This window comes from Micromesistius poutassou, assembly GCF_964030765.1.
Source record: "Micromesistius poutassou genome assembly, chromosome: 1".
Lineage (NCBI taxonomy): Eukaryota > Metazoa > Chordata > Actinopteri > Gadiformes > Gadidae > Micromesistius > Micromesistius poutassou.
In genome coordinates this window covers 14,462,032-14,481,811 of record NC_140271.1, presented here as the reverse complement: position 1 = coordinate 14,481,811, position 19,780 = coordinate 14,462,032, and the positions used below count along the sequence as shown (strand labels likewise).

Below are 19,780 nucleotides of genomic sequence, written 5' to 3'. Positions count from 1 at the left end.
CCATCATCATTACTCAATCAACCAGAGGGGACGTGTTGTTGTAATGCTGTGGTCTGCCGGGTTCAGACCAGTGACACTGATTATTGCAGTGGTTTCTCAGTTGGCAGCAGTTATCAAGGATCTAGGTGAGAATTTAAGTGTCGTTCATTCGTTCCCTAACCCTTGAGAATACAATGGCTATTACACCAATGTCCTCCTAGACGTCTATGTGTGGTCGGGTGTAAAAGGTTGCCTTTCCTCGTTGGAAAAAGCGCATTCCATGTTCTTTCAAGACCGGTTCGGTTAACCTCGGCACAAAACACCTCGCTAGACTTCCTCATACTTTGCTTTAGACGCCCACGACGGGTTTACATGTTGTTTAGCGCGCGCGCGCACACACACACACACACACACACACACACACACACACACACACACACACACACACACACACACACACACACACACACCTTTTAACTTCCTGATGCCAGGGATGCTTGAGGAGACAACTGACTTTGAGTTCTGCCTTTATGTTGCTGGATGTCTACTTCCATTCTTAAAGTTGCAATGTGTAACATTTTCTCGTAGCTTAAAATAAACTAAAATAACTGAACATATGTTGTCCATGTTGATCTCAATTAGTCTGAGCATCAATATTTTTATTATGAAATGAAAGATAACACTTAAATATCCACATCTGGTGTTTCTTTTTAATTTCCTGCTATATATAAAAACCCACACTGCCAAAACAATAAACACAAGCAATTTGTTAATTAAGAAATGTTAATAATGTCACTCAAGAACAGCAATCATAGCATTTTCTGCAATTGATCATGAAAGCCCTCAGTCAAGGCCTCAGCCTCATTCGTGTGAAAAGGCACACAAATCAATAGAAAATCTCAACTTTACAATTTTTAAAAGTGTGAAATTAAACCCTGCTGAAATACTGCTGATAGAACACACTTGTTGTCGGTTAAGATGTTAAAACCCTTCTTATCATCATATGTCAAATGTTATAGAATGTTAGAGTAAACAAAAACATGAATAGCTTTTAAGCAGTTTATTTTCAAACGTCAGTTTTAAATTCTGTTTTAGTTCTTGATTAAAAGTAAGCTCTGTTGAGATTATCATTACTAAGATTTCAATATTTTCTTACTTAAAATACAAATATTTAATCATGCTGCTCATTTAAATGAATTCAATCCAAACTTTATTGTGTACATGAATTAATAGTAACAATAATTATTGTATAATTATTATCATCATTAAAGGCTTCCTTCTTAAGAGTTTAATTTGGTAAAAGCCATCTGCCCTGTCAATCAATCGATAAGGAGTACATCATTTAGAGTCTGCTTATAAAAGCAGCAGCGTCTGAAGACTTCTACACTGACTGATCTTTGAAGTCAAGGATCCTAACTTTGAGGCTATAATAAAGATGTGGATAAGTTTCCTAGGATTGCTCCATATCAAGGGGGGAGCCTCGCAAATAGGGTTAGCATACGCACAGACAATCTCTTCCAACCCAGAGTTGGGACAGGTTGAGGTTTAATATCACTGACGGTGGTCACAGAAGGATCCCATGTGTAATGACGGTTATGAAATTGGGATAGGTGTCAACACACACACACTCACCATGCCCCCTGGCGTCATTGATAGGGAAGAGGTTGAGGGCCCTATAGGGACTAGATGGTGGTGAGGTTGAGGGCCCTATAGGGACTAGATGGTGGTGAGGTTGAGGGCTGTGTAGACCAGGTTAGTGGTTGTGCAGACAAAGCCCACCAGGTTGACAAGACTGGAGAGGCCGTGGTAGCGCCCGAACATCCTCTTGCAGGCTCCATACTTGGGGTCCTGCTCTCTGAGCTTGGTGTAGGCCTCCTTCTGGCTCCCCAGACCCACCTGGTCGCCCAGGCCATGCTCCTCCTCCACCGCCCTCAGCTGGAACATCAGCTCTGTGGCTGCAGGGCCCAGCCACAGGCCGTTGAGGCCGGCCGTGACCAGCGCTGCCAAGTACAGAACCATCTGGGGGTCAGAGAGAGGATCATTTAAATGGATCTTCAAAGTCAGGCTGCTAAAGATACCCAAGACACTAAAGCTGTGAGTATGTATGTTATAAAAGCATGTAGAACAGTAGTAGTAGTAGTAGTGTGCACATCCCCACCGGTGAGGTGCAGGGCAAAAGGGCGGGATACAACTAAAAAAGAATGAGGTGCCCGCACACCGCTGTATCTCGCATATATTTATTGGTGCTGCAACGTTTCGACCCGGCTGGGTCCTCCTCAGGCAAATGGCATTCAACGATGGCTCAACCATATATACAGAGCACATACATGGTCAGCTGATCATGCATCAGCTGAGCTCATTAGAACAAATTATAAATGCCTTGATGGACCTAAGTACCACATTTGCCATAGTAACCACATAAGACCATAGTGGTAATATTACATAGGCTATACACAATATACACACAGACAATAAGATATGAAAAAATAACCAACACCCATATTTACAAAATAACATTATGTGCTATACCATCTCACATTGACAATGTTAGTCACATTGGACCAATAGCACACATCATGTCACAATGAACGACATTACAGAAATGGCTTTACATCAAATTCTTCATTTAAGCCGTTTGGAGACATTGCGTTCAGGTAGTAAATTATAAAAGCATGGCCATGGGAAAGTGAACATACTCCATACCATACTCCCATACTACACAGTTAACCAAGCAGCCTCTAAATTTCTTTGTTATAATAACTATACTTGTGCCTTTTTTCATTTGTTTTGTGCCATTTTGCCCAGGTTGGAGAAAGGGGACAGGGATGTGAATAAGAGGAGCGTGTCGCCGTCTGCATGTCTCTGACCTGCACATTTTCATGCCAGTCCATCGTCTCTCTGGCGTGGTGCAGCGCATACACGACCAGGCTGCCGAGGTTAGCCGCCAGCAGGCAGTGGAAGTACACGGGGAACAGCTTGCTCTGCACCAGCCCGAATGTGTGCCGCGTTACCTGCCGCACCAGAGCGAAACCTGTCGGCCGAGGGACGGGAAACGTTGAGACAATGCGCGTACAAAAGCTTGTTTTACTATTCTAGAGACAACGTTTTCTCGCATCTGTTCCGAACCACTCACCTGCGATGAAGGACACCCAGAGCTGCATCCCCCAGGAGAAGGATAGGACCAGCAGGTGAAACACCCTGACCAGATCCGTAGGCTCTCCTTCGGTCCCCATGGCTGATCAGTGGAGGCTAGAAGGAACTACCAGTTAGAACAATGTTGTCTTCAAAATGAGTTAAACACTGTTGATATCGGGAGCGTTTAACCTGGTAGCTGACACGGAGGTTAAGGCCTCAATATTACTTGAGTTAAGTGTAAGGTTTTGAAGTTACGCAACATCGTGTTAAAACAGTCCTCGATAATGAGATCAAAGAATAAACGCTTTGTAAAACGGTATTCTTCTTATATAATATGGACCAACCCCTCGTGTTGTGTGTGGTCTGCCCTTACTTTACTTATTTTCCGACGCCAAATTAAAACATTAGCATATCTGATCGTCTGTCTGACATAATGTTATCTTCCTCTCTCAGAACGTCAACGTCAAACCAAACGTGTGGACCTATCACAGACCCGGCTTGGGAACGTTTAGTTCCTCCCCTTTGTGTGAATCATTTCTTTCCACGGATATGAACTTATGGTGTTACTTAAGTTAGTTTGAGCTCAGAACAGAAGTGTATCGTATATTGTCGCATGGATGTAGAATATGATGGTGAGTTGAGGATCCTGGCCCTGAGTTGCTAAAAACAATCAATAATAACAACAATCTACTTTTTCTCATATTATTAAAATTGTCAGTCGAGTGAGCTTCTATTGTTTGTGGGGAAACGCCTCCCTCTGCCGGTGAAGATAGTTCATAACACTGCATTTAAACTGATGATTAAAGCATATTTACAATTAAGTACAGTAATCAGAGCTAAAGTGGAACAAATATGGTTACTAACATGCTAGTAATTTTGGGTTAAATATCAGAAATATCGGCTAAAGAACGCCTCATATGCCCATATTGAGATAGGACCGACCGACCGAGACCGTCAAGGGTAATCCGTTATGTACGTGATAGGAATATATCTACTTATATATAAGTTACAAATAATAATCTTTCTCTATTTTAATATTTGATATGATCTTCTATATGAATTCAGTGATGTATTAAAATCTGCTACTTCACGACCAGCGGAACCAGCGGATGGGTCCTCTATTTCCGCCAATCATATAACAGGACTATCCCATGATGATTTGCATGCGCCTCCTATAAATACGGCCGTCTAAAACGGCTCAGCACTTCCAAATCCAGTCTAATCATGCCTGCTGAAGTTACCAAACCCGCGCCCAAGAAGGGCTCCAAGAAAGCAGTCTCCAAGACTGCAGCCAAGAGCGGCAAGAAACGCAGAAAGACCAGGAAGGAGAGCTACGCCATCTACGTGTACAAGGTTCTGAAGCAGGTCCACCCCGACACTGGCATCTCCTCCAAGGCGATGGGAATCATGAACTCCTTCGTCAACGACATCTTCGAGCGTATCGCCGGTGAAGCTTCTCGCCTTGCTCACTACAACAAGCGTTCCACCATCACCTCCCGGGAGATCCAGACCGCCGTACGACTTCTGCTCCCCGGTGAGCTGGCCAAGCACGCCGTGTCTGAGGGCACCAAGGCTGTTACAAAGTACACCAGCTCCAAGTAAACCTTGATAAATACAACCCAAACGGTCCTTTTAAGGACCACCCAATTCCGCTTAAAAGAGTCTTCCTCCAAACGATAAGGATCAATTAGTGTTCTGCATCAAATGTTTACCGACTGATCTGTCGGTGTTTACAAATACATTTCAGTGTTCTCAATAACAGTAGGTTTATGTTGAGTGTTGCATTCATTATTGATAGGCAGTCTTCTTAAAAAAGGTTGTAAACGAACATATAAGCGAGTTAGCATTAGAGGCCTAAATCATTAGTGAGCATTTGTTTTTTTTCTATTTATTTGCTGAGGGACATTCGTTCAGACAGATATTTCGTTATGGAACATTCTTTCCGACATATTTTCTTAAAGGACCTTCGTTTGCCAGATGCACGATGCAACAGCGACCTGAGATCGAGCCCATAATGACCCTCGTCAAGTTGTTTTGATCGACGTTATGGGGTCATTTTGTTGATGTATAGCATATGATAAACAGCAGCTGAATGTCTATGAGCATGAAGGTGAACCTCTCCGCTTGGATGGCGCACAAAACTCCTCGTAGGCTACTCGTATATTCTATATATTATAGCAGAATTCTGGAGATCAGCCTCGAAGTCCTGGGCGTTTCCAAACTTTCCATGATGTACCTCAACAGTGCCTGTTTACTTTTGTGTTCATTGTATGGAAGTGGCGGGGATTCAGCTGTATCCATGAGCCATATGCAAATAGTGCTACGCCACGCCTCCTTAAGCCCAGACGACCATTGGCTAAAATATCTTCTCAATGCGCGCCATGAATTCAAATTAGAGCGCGCTCAAGTCAGGAGCCTTCTTATTGGACAACCGTCGGCAGCCTCTTGTCTGCTTACCTATAAGAGACGGTGAGGCGCCGGCAAACATCATTCGTTTAGAACGATCCAAGACAAAAAGCAAATCATGTCAGGAAGAGGCAAGACCGGAGGCAAAGCCAGGGCTAAGGCCAAGACCCGCTCATCCCGTGCCGGGCTCCAGTTCCCCGTCGGCCGTGTGCACAGACTTCTCCGCAAAGGCAACTATGCTCATCGCGTCGGTGCCGGAGCCCCCGTCTATCTGGCGGCTGTGCTCGAGTATCTGACCGCTGAGATCCTGGAGTTGGCCGGAAACGCTGCCCGCGACAACAAGAAGACCCGCATCATCCCCCGCCATCTGCAGCTGGCCGTCCGCAACGACGAGGAGCTCAACAAACTCCTTGGCGGCGTGACCATCGCCCAGGGCGGTGTGTTGCCCAACATCCAGGCCGTCCTTCTGCCCAAGAAGACCGAGAAGCCCGCAAAGAAGTAAATTCGAAAAAGCATTGTTGACCAAAAGGCTCTTTTAAGAGCCACCCAAATCTTTACTTGAGAGCTGAAGTTCCTGAACCAACGTATCTAGTGCGTTAACACTGCCACTATACAAACTGTCCTGGTTAACCCGAGCACGTTATATCATTAAGTGAAATGCTATAAAATCACGCTCTCGGTAGGCATTTAGGCAAAGTATGTTTTGCGTTACCATTTAGCCCAATGATGTGTATACTATAAAATACTCTTCCCGCCCTTTCCCACATATTTTTACTAACATTTTGGGGAGAAGAATGCATAAGTATTATGAGGCGCTCAAACTGGCAGAGGGCGCGGAGCGGTGTGCTGCCCAATAGCCAAGAAGTAAATTGGACACTGACTGCGCCATTGACACACATCTTAACCAAGAGCTTCGTATGCTGAACCAAATAACTCACTGCTTCATCTTGAAAATAATACCCCACCTTCTAAGAACACGACACGTAGCCTAAACATAAAACGAAACATGTTATTTGAGTGCATCACCTCAATAACAGAAAAGGACACTCTACTGGATGCTGGCCATTCTGGATAATGAATGCCACCCATTTTACAACACATTCAACACACAAAAGAGCATTTTCAGCAGCAGACTTGTCATTGCAATGCAAAACGGACAGGCTGAGGAGGTCCTTTGTCCCCATGGCCATCCAGCTGTTCAATACCTCACGAAAGAGGAAGAGAATTGAACTACTCAGCATAAGTCTCTATCTCGTACACTACAGTTGACGAGGCTAAATTAGCCCCCTATCTTGACTGGTCATAAACCCTGCTGAGGAATTGCATTAACAATTTATTCTAACTCTGTTGTTGTACTGTCCTTAAAGTATATCATCATTGTTCCTAAAGTATAATTCTGTCAAGTAATTCATGTTCATATCATCTTCATATTCTCACCGTATTTATATTATTATATATATATATATATATATATATATATATATATATATATATATATATATATATATATATATATATATATATATTCTTGTTTTTGAAATTCTACTTCACAACACAAGCAAGGGGCGGGGACTGTACTGGAGATCCCGCCCTTAGTCTCTCACAGGTCCTCTGTGAGCCTTTATAAAGAGGGAACGAACTGACCCTCTTCATTCTGACTGAAAAAGCATTTGCATCATGTCTGGACGCGGCAAGGGAGGAAAGGGACTCGGAAAAGGAGGCGCCAAGCGTCATCGCAAAGTTCTCCGTGATAACATCCAGGGAATCACAAAGCCCGCCATTCGCCGTCTGGCTCGCCGTGGAGGAGTGAAGCGTATCTCCGGCCTGATCTACGAGGAGACCCGCGGTGTCCTTAAGGTGTTCCTGGAGAACGTGATCCGTGATGCCGTCACATACACCGAGCACGCCAAGAGAAAGACCGTCACCGCCATGGATGTTGTCTATGCCCTGAAGAGGCAAGGACGCACCCTGTACGGCTTCGGCGGTTAAACCATCCTCCTATATAACTTTTCAAACCCAAAGGCTCTTTTAAGAGCCACCCAGACCTTTTCAAAGAAGCGAATTTCCCTTGTAATCTAATGTTTCGAATTGGTCCAGCTATGATAACGTGGGAAAAAAATGGGTTCTTTATTTACTGGCTATATTAATAGATTTGCAGTTAATTTTAACATGCCTAGAACAGTTACTTTATTATATTCCCTTTTTAAAGGTGTGCATTATTACATTGTTTGATCCATTTAGACTCCGATGATCCCTTTACTTCATTTAAGCAGTTTAACATTTCTTTAAGTCTTGAACTATCTGGATTTACTAAAACATTTTCAACCTAACTTGCACTAAAACCCTCACCGCAATTTCTGCAGGAATCCATTTTATTGTAAGATAAAAAATTTAGCATTTAGATTTAGGAATTATCTTTGGATAAATATTACATTTAGAATGTCGATTTATATATTTAGGATTTATATTTAGCTTTGACTTAGGATTTATATATAAAGACTTGTATATACGATTTAGATTGGATTTAGATATAAGATTAGATTTGATTAGATAGTTGATTTGGGTAGAAATTAGATTTGGATAAATTTAGATTTAACATTTGTATACATGTGGAAAATGTAGCAGTGCATTTTGGGCGAATGTTTATTTGCGAAATCTGGGAAAATCAAAGCATGTTTTCAGCAGCCAAAGTTTACCAACAGCACTTCATAGAAAAGGCATTACACGACACAAAGAAATATGCCAAAACAGGCGGCATATCTCCCATTTCCTGTGCTATAATGGATCTATGAACAATCGGTTGAGAGGATAAACTCATCTATTCATGCAGCTGCGCGTTTAAGGCAGCGCATGCGTTGTATTACCGGATACCTTAGCCAACCACATAGAGGGACGTCCACAGGAATATTTGCATGGGTCTAGTATAAAATTAGGAATCAGCGAACGAGCGAGTACTCGCATTGACGCAATCATGCCTGAAACTGCAGCAAAACCCGCACCCAAGAAGGGCTCAAAGAAAGCAGTCTCCAAGACTGCAGCCAAGGGCGGAAAGAAACGCAGAAAGACCAGGAAGGAGAGCTACGCCATCTACGTGTACAAGGTTCTGAAGCAGGTCCACCCCGACACTGGCATCTCCTCCAAGGCGATGGGAATCATGAACTCCTTCGTCAACGACATCTTCGAGCGTATCGCCGGTGAAGCTTCTCGCCTTGCTCACTACAACAAGCGTTCCACCATCACCTCCCGGGAGATCCAGACCGCCGTACGCCTTCTGCTCCCCGGTGAGCTGGCCAAGCACGCTGTGTCTGAGGGCACCAAGGCTGTGACAAAGTACACAAGCTCCAAGTAAACTCATGAATGCGACTCAAACGGTCCTTTTAAGGACCACCCAATTCCGCTTAAAACAGTATTTCTCTGCCCAATATGGATCAAAGATAGTCTTCTGTATTCGAAATGTCATTATGGCCTGATGCACTAGTTTAATACGTAGACTATGCGTTTCTCAATAACCCAGTTTGTTTTAAAAGGAACGCTGTGCTGATGTTCTACTCAAAATATATGAAAAAAGACTCGTGTGCACCTAAATTCCAGTTATTTTAAATGCACAACTCGTATTCTCGGTTAATTAACGTGGGTTTTCTTAATTTACTTATTAGGACATAACGTTGCTGGCTTTGGTCTAACTATTTTATTTAATTAATCCATGTCCTTAAAGGGTTCGTTTGCTGTCTTTGAAAGTCCTTTACTCGGCCTCTCTGGTATAAGGCTATATATAAGTAGGACATTCTCAACAAAAAAAAACTACACCCTGAACTTCCCTTTTCAAAATATTTCTTTATTGGAAACTTTATGCAGGTTGCACTATTTTAGCACAGCTAAAATCTAAAGGAAGCAAAACGAGAAACTGAATATCCTTCGTAATAACACTGAAGCACTGGAGCATAGTACCCCAGTGATAAGATGAAGTCTATAGACTCAATACTAGTGTGTGCAGTGGCGGAGCTAGACTTTTATACAAGGGGTGGCCAGAGGGTGTCCAAGGCTTTATAGGGGGGTCCATATACCGGGCATAATAAAGGAAAATACTTACCAGAATTGTTGACGGGGGGGAGTTTTGGGGTTTGGATTTTTGGGTTGTGGGCGGACAGGATTGTTGTTAACAGGGAGACCGAGAGCCTGGGAGTGCGAGAGCATAAATCGCGCTTTCAACGAAACATGCAGTGAACTGTCAATCAACTAGGGTGGCACCTAGGGTGGCGTTCCAGGGGTGGCCAGTGCCATCCCCCCCGCCCCCTCTGGCTCCGCCCCGTGACGGGTGCTCCTGAACTGGTCACTCAGTGGTGCATGGGACTGGATGAATGCGATTGCCTGAAGAGTGCAACCAAACATTTTGTCGCCTTAACTAAAATAACACTTTAATTTAGAGAGTATGGTTTTCAGATTCCGTTTTTGTGTCAGACGACCCAACAGGTGACGTTCTTTTTGAGACCTATGAGTGCCTCGAAAGACGCACAGATGACACAAAACAAATGCTCCCTCCTTTCACAGCAGAACGTGGAACGTTTACATTGTATCCAGGGTTGCCAACTCTCACGCATCTGGCGTGACTCTCAGGCTCTGGCGTGACTTTCAGCATCAATCTCACGCTCACGCTCTCGCCCATCTTTGGAAAAAAAAAATTATAATAATAAACTTGTTTCCGTCCATTCAATGTTGATCACTCACTACTAGACCACATAATATACAGGAAACATGTTCGTTAGATGTATCTATCTATCCATCTATTCGGACCTACTGCATTGACTGCAGTGCAGGCTGATCTACAACGTCCTCCGCGCACCTTTCTCTGTCGCCGCTCCCTTGCATCTTTCAGTTGCGCGTGAAACGTTTTGAGTGAAAGACGCGCGTTTGGGAAGAAGAAAAAAATCTTAGGTCTGAGAGCGAAAAATGTAAAAAAAAAGGTCTGAGAGCGCAAATAAATGCCTCAAACTACTCCAAACTACTACAAACTACTTACTCAACACTTAACCTAAAATTACAGCCAGGGTATCAAAATGAAGAGAAAGATGGCAAAAAGATACCTCAAAGAGATTTTCAGAGAACTTCTCTTAAATGGCATGATCCTTTCCAAAAACTCTTCCAGTCTGTCTCCCTCCCTCCTTCCATTTCTCCTGTCTCTGCCTCTCTGTGTGGACTGTGGACCCTGTTGGAATTCAACTAGAAATTGTTAGCTTGGTGTTACTTAGCCTATATTTTATTTATATTACAAGTGCCTTTCGAGCTAAGCACGGAAAGAAGAAGTCAATATAGACATCAGTTTACTGAATCTCTTGGCTTCTATAGGTATATTTTAATTAGGATATATATTTTAATTCTGATTTAATATTAATTCCATGTTGTTACTTTTCAATATCAGTCGTTAGATTAAATAAAGTCACGTTTGGCAATGAGCGGGGTCCAAGTAACCTATTCTCGCAATATAGACCCTAAAGGTTTTCTCATGGTTTGACAGCCCTCAAAACAAAATTACAAGGTTTTCTTAATGTAGTCTAGGCTATCAACCAATAACCAATTACTAAACTAATTAAAGGCCATGACACACTGTTACCTCCTGTTAAATTCCTTCTTTCTGGGTCAGACTGGGAATAAATTCTGAGGTCTTGGTTAAATTCAGCATCTATGGCAGCAGGTATCAGTATACAGCTGTGTTCACATGTCGATGCATGATTAAATGCATGATTAAAAAACATCTAAACACATTTTGAATGTCCTAGGTCAACAACAGCCAATGGCTTTTATATAAGCCTTCCTTCAATTTGTTTATAAAAAGTTGGCAACCCTGTGTATCTGGGGAGAATGGCAGAAACAGAGGATGATACCCTTTTTTTTCTCCATGAAACTTGTTTTAGTAACAGTGATATTACTATGTTGATGATCATATAATACACATGACCACGTTTCAAAAATATATACGGTATATGGTTTTGGGTTCACTGGCTGTTTCGGGTCGAATTCAACTCTAGGATAACTTGCTCTATAGAAGGAGAGGGTACATGTTATTCCCAAATTTTGAGAATACTTTGAGAATACTATATGCTTTGAGTTGTACGGATTGTCCGGCCTTTACCACTGTCCTTATCAATTTGTTGTGAGAATCTATAAATACCCATCCCTAAATACTGTTATCATTGTTGTTCATCTGAAGCTTATAATAGGCCCCACAAAATATGAATACCATTTTATTTGTTGGATACACTAAGTGTGGATTTGTTTGGTCGGCCACCTATTTACACTTTAATTCAAACTATGAAACCTAAATCGAGGCGTTAATTATTCTGTCATATCTCTGAACACGCTCAATTCAATCATATTGAATAGTAGGCCTACAACATACACATTTTAAGAATCACACTTGCCTACAATAAGACTGTTTCTTCATAATTTGTCGGAACTTTTTGACGAGAAAATGCCTGCAATGTATGTGCAACAACATTAAAAACGTATATAAAAATCATCTAAAAGAAGCACAAATTATAATCTCTATGTGTATAATGAGCTGGCATGATACAGCAAGCCTTTACTACCGCGTGTGTTTACCAGCTACTTTCTACGCGCTTTTTAATGTAAAGTACAGACACACGGGACATGCTGCTCGCTGTCAATTGTTACTCAGAAGTGTATGTCATATAAAAAAAGATTGTTTGCATTATTAGAATAGTAAGGCATTATTAAAAACAGATATCCGAGAACACAGATTGATACCAAAATCACGTCACGTGGAAAGATACGGTTTTTTAGAAATCTTTTCGACATCCATGGCGGTTACAACTCTGCAAGGTTCAACATAAACAGCTCTTCTTGTAGTTTGTTTGCGAGAACTGTAAAATAATTATATCGTGTGTATGTTACAGCTCGATAAAACTGAGGAGGAAACACAAACGACACATCTTTCTCCCTCACAGCAAAACGCGTAACTGGTTGAGTCTGTACGGTTCTCACTTTGTGTATAAGGACAGCCCACAAGCCTCAGTCAGACAATGCTCTGTGTCAAACTCTTGATACTAAACCAACCGAGAACATGACCGAAGTTCCTCCAGTAGCTGCTGCTCCCGCCGCACCGGCGAAAGCATCCAAGAAGAAGGCGGTGGCCAGGCCGAAGAAGGACTTACCCAGTCTCAGCGAGCTGATCGTCAAAGACGTGTCTGCCTCCAAAGAGCGAAGCGGAGTTTCTCTGCCAGCACTTAAGAAGCTTTTGGCCGCCGATGGCTACGATGTGGAGAAGTACAACAGCCGCGTCAAGCGCACCATCAGAAGCTTGCTGGAAAAGGGAACCCTGGTTAACACCAAGGGCACCGGAGCATCTGGGTCTTTCAAGATCAACAAGGACGCGAAGAAGCCAGCAGCGACGGCTGCCGCCCCTAAAGCCAAGAAGGCTGCTGTCAAGAAGCCCGCCGTATCCAAGAAGGCTGTCCCAAAGAAAGCCATTAAATCCCCAGCCAAGAAGACCTCTGTGAAGAAACTCACTACCCCCACGAAGGCGAAGAAACCCGCTGTGGCCAGCAAGGCGGCGGCGAAGAAGACCCCCAAGAAGGCGGTGGCGGCCAAGAAGGCAACACCCAAGAAGACTCCCAAGAAACCCGCTACAAAGAAATCCCCCGCGAAGAAGGCAGCGAAGCCCAAAGCAGCGAAGAAGGCAGCCCCCAAGAAGAAGTAAATGATCACATTTAGTTTTTGTTGAAAACCCCAAAGGCTCTTTTAAGAGCCACCCACCTGACTTTAAGAGCCCATATTCTATAAAACCACCATCCATTAATTTAGATTACATTTTTTATAAATCAAGATTTATAACTAGTTTGGTGCAGAACCTGTGTGACGGGTGTTTCGTATACGTATTCAAATATGGTACAACCAATATATAATTCCTACAACAATCTTAATACTTGGCAGATATTAAGTGACATTTGTGTTTTATCAGATAGGGTCCATGATGAGACCCTCCACAAACCTTAACCTGCACACTTGCAGAGATTGTGTTTAATATAATAAGGTCCATGATGAAACTGCACCAACCTTAACTTACGTCAATATTATTTTAGGTTATCTTGAGTGAAACCTGAAAGATATGACAAGGTAGCACAGGTAGCAAATATTACACATATATGCTCCAAATAAGCAACGTCCTTATAATGATTTGCAAGCGTATTTGTAAACAGACAACGTTTTGTGTTCCATAAACACTACTATCTATCTCCCCATGTCTTCACAGTAGACGAATGGCTGCTGGATGTAGATGTACTAACTTTGTTCTGTTGACTTAAGGTATTGTGTTAAACTGTATTTGGAAATAAGACGTTAGATGACGGTATTCAACTATCAAATATAAAAGGTGGGAGTGGTATATGACCTGCCTGTGAACGCACAAGCTGGGCGTGTGAGGAAATACAATGGCCTGCAGCGCCTATTCGCTGTCAGCGTCTTTCCAATGACCAATCAGCGTGTGGCGGTGTTCCGGGGCTGGCTATATAATCCCTTGCTCTACTGCCTAGCGTTACACTTCAATCTTGAAGATTTTGCAGAAATGGCCAGAACCAAGCAGACAGCGCGTAAATCCACCGGTGGCAAAGCCCCAAGGAAGCAGCTCGCCACCAAGGCTGCCCGCAAGAGTGCCCCGGCTACCGGCGGCGTTAAGAAGCCCCATCGTTACAGGCCCGGGACCGTGGCTCTGAGAGAGATCCGTCGTTATCAGAAGTCAACCGAGCTGCTGATCCGCAAGCTGCCCTTCCAGCGCCTGGTGAGAGAAATCGCCCAGGACTTCAAGACTGACCTCCGTTTCCAGAGCTCTGCTGTCATGGCTCTTCAGGAGGCCAGTGAGGCTTACCTGGTCGGTCTGTTCGAGGACACCAACTTGTGCGCCATCCACGCCAAGCGTGTTACCATCATGCCCAAAGACATCCAGCTCGCCCGCCGCATCCGTGGAGAACGTGCTTAAAGCGATTGTTTGACGACCCACCCCACAACGGCTCTTTTAAGAGCCACCCACATATCTTTAAAGACAATAATACCTTGCCGACAATGATGGTTTTTATAAAGCCAAGTCTAATACAGAATATCAACAATCTTAAAATACTTGCACCATAGTGAGGTGCAACTACGACTTGTTGGCTCTGTTCTTCCACAACTTTCACTGAAAATAACAGTAGTAGCCTACATAGTTTGGCAAACCAAATCAATTACCGTCCAATAGGCATTTTTCGACTTATTTAGCGCTATAAAAGCCGACCGACTGTCTGTCCTTTATATGTTAACTATTATAATAGTTAGGATGTTATCAAAGCACAATGTGTTGAATACTAAATGCACTTGAAGCGCGGAAGAAATTATTGTACTACACAATCAAAATACAGTAGGCTATTCTGATATAGGCTAATCTGAACCCAGAGGTGGACTTTTGAAGTCCAAGTTGAAAAACGTAATGTTCGTTAGCGGATTCAACATACCGTATTAACAAAGGGTAGGTTTTAGAAATGTACATTAGTAGGCCTATCTATTTTTTTTTATCCGTTTTATTATTAAACATTTCACCTTTGTGATTTACTGCCTCTTAACAATTAGGTCAATCGTCCAATGCTGCCACCTGCTGGTCCAGGTTAGACTAAAATGTTCTCGTGCGTGATTGGTCCATTTCTTTCAAATTTACAATGGCCAATGAGCAGAGACCTGAATGGTACATAGTAGCGGGACGCTTGTAAGTGTGGTACTTCTACTATTTTCTGAGAAACGAGTGATCATGTCAGGAAGAGGCAAAACCGGAGGCAAAGCCAGAGCGAAGGCCAAGACCCGCTCATCCCGTGCTGGGCTCCAGTTCCCCGTCGGCCGTGTGCACAGACTTCTCCGCAAAGGCAACTATGCTCATCGCGTCGGTGCCGGAGCCCCCGTCTATCTGGCGGCTGTGCTCGAGTATCTGACCGCTGAGATCCTGGAGTTGGCCGGAAACGCTGCCCGCGACAACAAGAAGACCCGCATCATCCCCCGCCACCTGCAGCTGGCTGTCCGCAACGACGAGGAGCTCAACAAACTCCTTGGCGGCGTGACCATCGCCCAGGGCGGTGTGTTGCCCAACATCCAGGCCGTCCTTCTGCCCAAGAAGACAGAGAAGCCCGCAAAGAAGTAAATTCGAAAAAGCATTGTTGACCAAAAGGCTCTTTTAAGAGCCACCCAACTCTTCACTTAAAAGCTTTAGTTCCTGAACTGATCTACATCTGCACCCATTTATACAGGAACGGTGTCAGGGTATAACTCACAAACATTTGGTGGACAGAGGGACGTACTATGAATGTGAGCATTTTAAACGATTTCTCAGTAAAGTTATTTTGAATAAAATTCAAGCGGTCAGACTACAGTTGCATCTATGATATGCACTTTCCCGCCCTTCCATTCTCTTTGTGTATAACGATTTGGGGAGACTGGGGGTTGTTAGACTTAAAACATCGTTAATTAAACGAATTTGCTTGTTTATGTTTAAGATTAAACAATTTGGTCTCGTAAGAGACGCATTCCATTTAATTAACGCCGTATGAGCTTGTCCTGTGTGCTCGGCACAGAAAAGGCAACAACATATCCCATCAACCGAGGCACCGCCCTCATTCTAAAACAGGGTTTCTCAACGGGGGCGGCAGCGCCCCCTGGGGGGCGTTCGTAGAACCTAGGGGGGCGCTGGAACGAACACGGGGGCGTCACAACTTCGCTTGTGTAGTGGTCATTATTTTGAACTTTTTTAACTTTCATGGTTTTCAAATATTTTCGGTGCAAAAATAGGATAACTGAAATAAAAAGCCTATCTTCATATGGGTTTCTAACCCCTCTATCGTCTCATCTACTTTTTACTTAATGCTCAGTACCGTCATGATCGCCATAGTAACGCCGATAAACAAACCCACCTCATCGTAGTAGCGTGGTGCTTTCCGAAACTATTTTGCCCTCCCCTGACTTCCACTGGTTGGTTTGCGGGACATGCAAAGCAAGCGGTGGATGGGGCATTACACTAAGCAACATGAATCTCATCCATATTACATAGTAAGGCAACACAAGACGTGAATAAAGCTAACTCAGCTTAGCATGCTAATTGTAAATAATAGAACGTGCGCATTACATGTAGACCACTGCAACGTCGCTCATTACATCTGCAAACCGATAAACAGTTTCATAAGGTACGCACACCAACCGGCACATACTCATTTAACACTGATGTTACAGGCGCTTAACTTGTATAGTAACAAACTACTTTAATTACTATTTGGCCGCAAACTTAAACGTGCTACTCGCCAACTCAGAACGAAGCGGATAAAGGCTGCAGCGTTGCTATGCAACGTCACATAAACAAAGGGAGTCTTTCGTACACATATTGAACCCAAGTTTGCGGGTTAACGGTTCAATAACCAATAAAAATGTACACAAGCACTGTTACGTATTAAAATGTGTAAACTGAATACACATTTTCTTGTCCAGAAGAAACCAAAACGGCACAGAAGTTTTTTATTCAAGCAATGTAGCAGGAGTTGGAGTGGAGTTGGTAATGGATATAGCCTAACCACGGGTGTCGCAATTTAAAACAAAAACAAAATTAACAATAATAATGGAGGGGGGGGGGGGGGGGCGCCAGAGGATCAGGGTAAGGTATGGGGGGCGTTTGCTCAAAAAAGGTTGAGAAACACTGTTCTAAAATAATGATAATAATGCACCCTGTTAATAATGCCGGGTAGAGCCTGACACAAAAACATAGCCACCAGATGTCAGCAGCATCAAGACCAGAAGATGACGACGAGCTACTGCTCCTATTATGGGAGAAATACTGTGAAAAACAAAATGCATGCCTTACCTATCATTGAGTCCCACTCTCCGAGTAGGAGAGACTAAAGAGGACCTAGGCAAGTTTACTGGGGCAGGACATACCATCAAGTTCATACTTGAATGTCTATCATGTAAGTGTCCAGGGCCGGATTATCCATAAGGGCACTTGGGCCAGTGCCCAGGGGCACCAACCAGTGGGGGGCACCACATGAAACAAGCTTTAAAAAAAGAATTGTCATTTTTTAATATTATCCACCTGAAAATGTTGAAAGACCATACATTATGGGGGGGGGGTTATAGCGTCCAGGGGCACCACATTGTGTTAATAAGGGCCTGTAAGTGTCTGGCTCGCATAACATTGTACTTTATAGATATCTTCCCCACAGATGAGGATGTAGTAAAATAACACATTTTGAAACAATAAATTTTTCCAGAAAGATACTCCATCCCAATTTTTTTTATTATCACTCAATACATCAGTCTGCAGCTGGTCTTCATTGCTAACATGAAAAATGTTATTGCTGAAAGGAGCAGACAGCATGGTCATAATGAGGCTGTAGACTTCCAATGTCCAAAGACCGGCAGATGAGAGACCTTAGCATGACTGCAGATGAGAGGCAGCACAGTCAGTACGTTTACATGCACAGCTTAATCCGATTAAAGCCATAGTTCGACTATGCTCTGCAATTGGACAACTGCAATTTGTCCAGTTATACATGGCGGTGAGTAAATCGATTCATTAGCTGTACAAGCTTACCAATACATACCATGTCTGTGTGCTAGGCCTATATAATAAAGGGGAATAACAGGGAAGCTGGCTAGGTAGAAAATATATCTTGATTTATATAACATACTTGACGCATCTTTTATAATTCGTCCTTTTCATTTACACTTCTTGACAGGACCATTTTTTCAGCTTCAATATGTTACATGCAAATGAAAGGACAGGGCTATGGAGAAAGTAGTCTGATTGGTGCCAACATGTTTCGGGTAACACCTAGAGTGTGTGTGTGTGTGTGTGTGTGTGTGTGTGTGTGTGTGTGTGTGTGTGTGTGTGTGTGTGTACGTTTTATTCATGCATGTGTGGGTGTGCTTAAGTGACAGTGGGTGTGTGTGTTTGGCCTCAAGCTTAGGCAAGAACTTCCCTTTTCAAAGCTCTGATGCGCTGTCTGAACAGGTCTCTCTCTCTCTCTCTCTCTCTCTCTCTCTCTCTCTCTCTCTCTCTCTCTCTCTCTCTCTCTCCTGTCTTGCTGTTACTTTTGTGTGCCTGAATTATGAGGCGAGGCCGTAGTGCAGTGGGTTCATGGCTACCAAGCAGCTGGTTCCCCCTATGCAAATGTATCACTATGAGATGAGCTTCATCGCAGGCAACCAAATAAAGACGAATGCTAGGTTCACTTGCTGCTCTGTTGAACTATTCACCTCTGTTCTCAACCCTAAAGTATAAGCAGTAGGTAAAATACTAGAATACTCTCAGCAAAGACGATTTTCATGAAAAAGTCATCCATGGAAACTCATACGCAAGAATTGTATTAAATAAAAAATGTAGGAACATAAGAACGACACCATGAAACACCATGATACATTGACGGAAAAAACACAATAGCAAATAAATTACATTGAAGGGGCACCAGGTACTCCATGGTGAGGACTCAATAATATATTGAATATAAATGCTGGTTGCTTGGGGAAGAAGGCTCGCTTCAATGTGCCCTGAGGGCAGTTGATTAAAAGGGTGGTTAAAGGAATGGCCGCGATAGTCTAAGATTTGGCCACTTAACCGTTTGACTGCTATGGCGGCCATAGTGAAAAAACATTTGGGTGTTTGCAGGCTTTAATGGTACTGCCCAGTTGAACTCCTCTGTAAAGCTTTGTCTTGCTTTTTTTCTTCTTTTTTTTTTCGAACCAGGACACAATGTTAAAAGTGAGCATACTTTAAATTAGAGATTGGTATACACTGTGGAAAGGCTCCTTGCTGACCTCAACATCCTGAGTTTAGGCAGCAGGAAGAGTCTATGCTGGGCTCTTGTGGAAATGCATTCCACATGATCTGTTAAGGTGAAAGATTGGTGCTTCCTGCTCCACCGCTTTAACCGTTATTGGTTTGAACATTTTGTTTTACACGTTGTTCTTGTTCCAACCCAGACATTTTTTTTTTTTCAACAGAAGATGACTAATGAGTTCTTTAACAGTTAATATTCATGTTTAATGACTAATGGTTTAACAGTTTAATTTTTTTCTGGAAAAGTTTGTTAAGCAAATCACCTAGCAGTTAAGCCCAGTCTTAAAGGATCTTCCCTCCTAGTCCATCCCGTCCTTTTAAGCCTTGTCTGGGTTCACCTGCCGAACAACAGCCTCCACCTCTGTTGTTGTTATTTGTAATGAGTTGTATTTAATGTGCAATAGCGAAGGA

At 43.1% G+C, this 19,780-nt stretch overlaps 5 protein-coding genes and 3 pseudogenes across 9 annotated transcripts; 7 read left to right on the top strand and 1 right to left on the bottom strand.

Annotated features, from left to right (window-relative positions):
- Nucleotides 1-598: 598 nt before the first annotated feature.
- tmem205 (transmembrane protein 205) lies at nucleotides 599-3,585 on the bottom strand. 2 transcript variants are annotated; one of them, XM_084488294.1, is made up of 4 exons: nucleotides 3,488-3,585; nucleotides 3,113-3,228; nucleotides 2,847-3,010; nucleotides 599-1,998 (listed from the first exon to the last, which is right to left on the bottom strand). In XM_084488294.1, exons 2-4 carry the CDS (start codon nucleotides 3,210-3,212, stop codon nucleotides 1,696-1,698), a joined length of 567 nt encoding a protein of 188 aa, XP_084344420.1. In that variant the 5' UTR covers nucleotides 3,213-3,228; nucleotides 3,488-3,585; the 3' UTR covers nucleotides 599-1,695. The 2 variants fall into 2 exon arrangements, with proteins under 2 accessions (XP_084344420.1, XP_084344421.1); XM_084488295.1 differs by having other exon boundaries at nucleotides 3,459-3,570.
- Nucleotides 3,586-4,338: 753 nt separating this feature from the next.
- LOC311379183 (histone H2B 1/2 pseudogene) lies at nucleotides 4,339-4,716 on the top strand (annotated as a pseudogene). Its single transcript has one exon. The product of its transcript is annotated as a histone H2B 1/2 pseudogene (transcript).
- A 922-nt stretch (nucleotides 4,717-5,638) lies between these two features.
- LOC311379151 (histone H2A) lies at nucleotides 5,639-6,022 on the top strand (the record flags this gene model as incomplete). The annotated part of the gene is made up of 1 exon (XM_084488298.1): nucleotides 5,639-6,022. The coding sequence occupies one exon, from the start codon at nucleotides 5,639-5,641 to the stop codon at nucleotides 6,020-6,022; it is 384 nt and encodes a 127-aa protein (XP_084344424.1).
- A 1,175-nt stretch (nucleotides 6,023-7,197) lies between these two features.
- On the top strand, nucleotides 7,198-7,744 carry LOC311379199 (histone H4; the record flags this gene model as incomplete). The annotated part of the gene is made up of 1 exon (XM_084488299.1): nucleotides 7,198-7,744. One exon carries the CDS (start codon nucleotides 7,198-7,200, stop codon nucleotides 7,507-7,509), a length of 312 nt encoding a protein of 103 aa, XP_084344425.1. The 3' UTR covers nucleotides 7,510-7,744.
- Nucleotides 7,745-8,399: 655 nt separating this feature from the next.
- On the top strand, nucleotides 8,400-8,869 carry LOC311379167 (histone H2B 1/2 pseudogene; annotated as a pseudogene). Its single transcript has one exon. The product of its transcript is annotated as a histone H2B 1/2 pseudogene (transcript).
- Nucleotides 8,870-12,598: 3,729 nt separating this feature from the next.
- LOC311379061 (histone H1 pseudogene) lies at nucleotides 12,599-13,234 on the top strand (annotated as a pseudogene). Its single transcript has one exon. The product of its transcript is annotated as a histone H1 pseudogene (transcript).
- An 864-nt stretch (nucleotides 13,235-14,098) lies between these two features.
- LOC311379119 (histone H3.2) lies at nucleotides 14,099-14,509 on the top strand (the record flags this gene model as incomplete). The annotated part of the gene is made up of 1 exon (XM_084488296.1): nucleotides 14,099-14,509. One exon carries the CDS (start codon nucleotides 14,099-14,101, stop codon nucleotides 14,507-14,509), a length of 411 nt encoding a protein of 136 aa, XP_084344422.1.
- A 798-nt stretch (nucleotides 14,510-15,307) lies between these two features.
- LOC311379135 (histone H2A) lies at nucleotides 15,308-15,789 on the top strand (the record flags this gene model as incomplete). Its single annotated transcript, XM_084488297.1, has 1 exon — nucleotides 15,308-15,789. One exon carries the CDS (start codon nucleotides 15,308-15,310, stop codon nucleotides 15,689-15,691), a length of 384 nt encoding a protein of 127 aa, XP_084344423.1. The 3' UTR covers nucleotides 15,692-15,789.
- Nucleotides 15,790-19,780: the final 3,991 nt, after the last annotated feature.

Bases quoted from the DNA above. Each gene is read 5' to 3' on its own strand.
- tmem205 (XM_084488294.1), bottom strand. From the start codon at position 3,212: ATGGGGACCGAAGGAGAGCCTACGGATCTGGTCAGGGTGTTTCACCTG. The intron at 3,011-3,112 runs GTGAGTGGTTCG...CTCGGCCGACAG, and splicing joins CTGGGTGTCCTTCATCGCAG to GTTTCGCTCTGGTGCGGCAG. The intron at 1,999-2,846 runs GTCAGAGACATG...TCTGACCCCCAG, and splicing joins ACTGGCATGAAAATGTGCAG to ATGGTTCTGTACTTGGCAGC.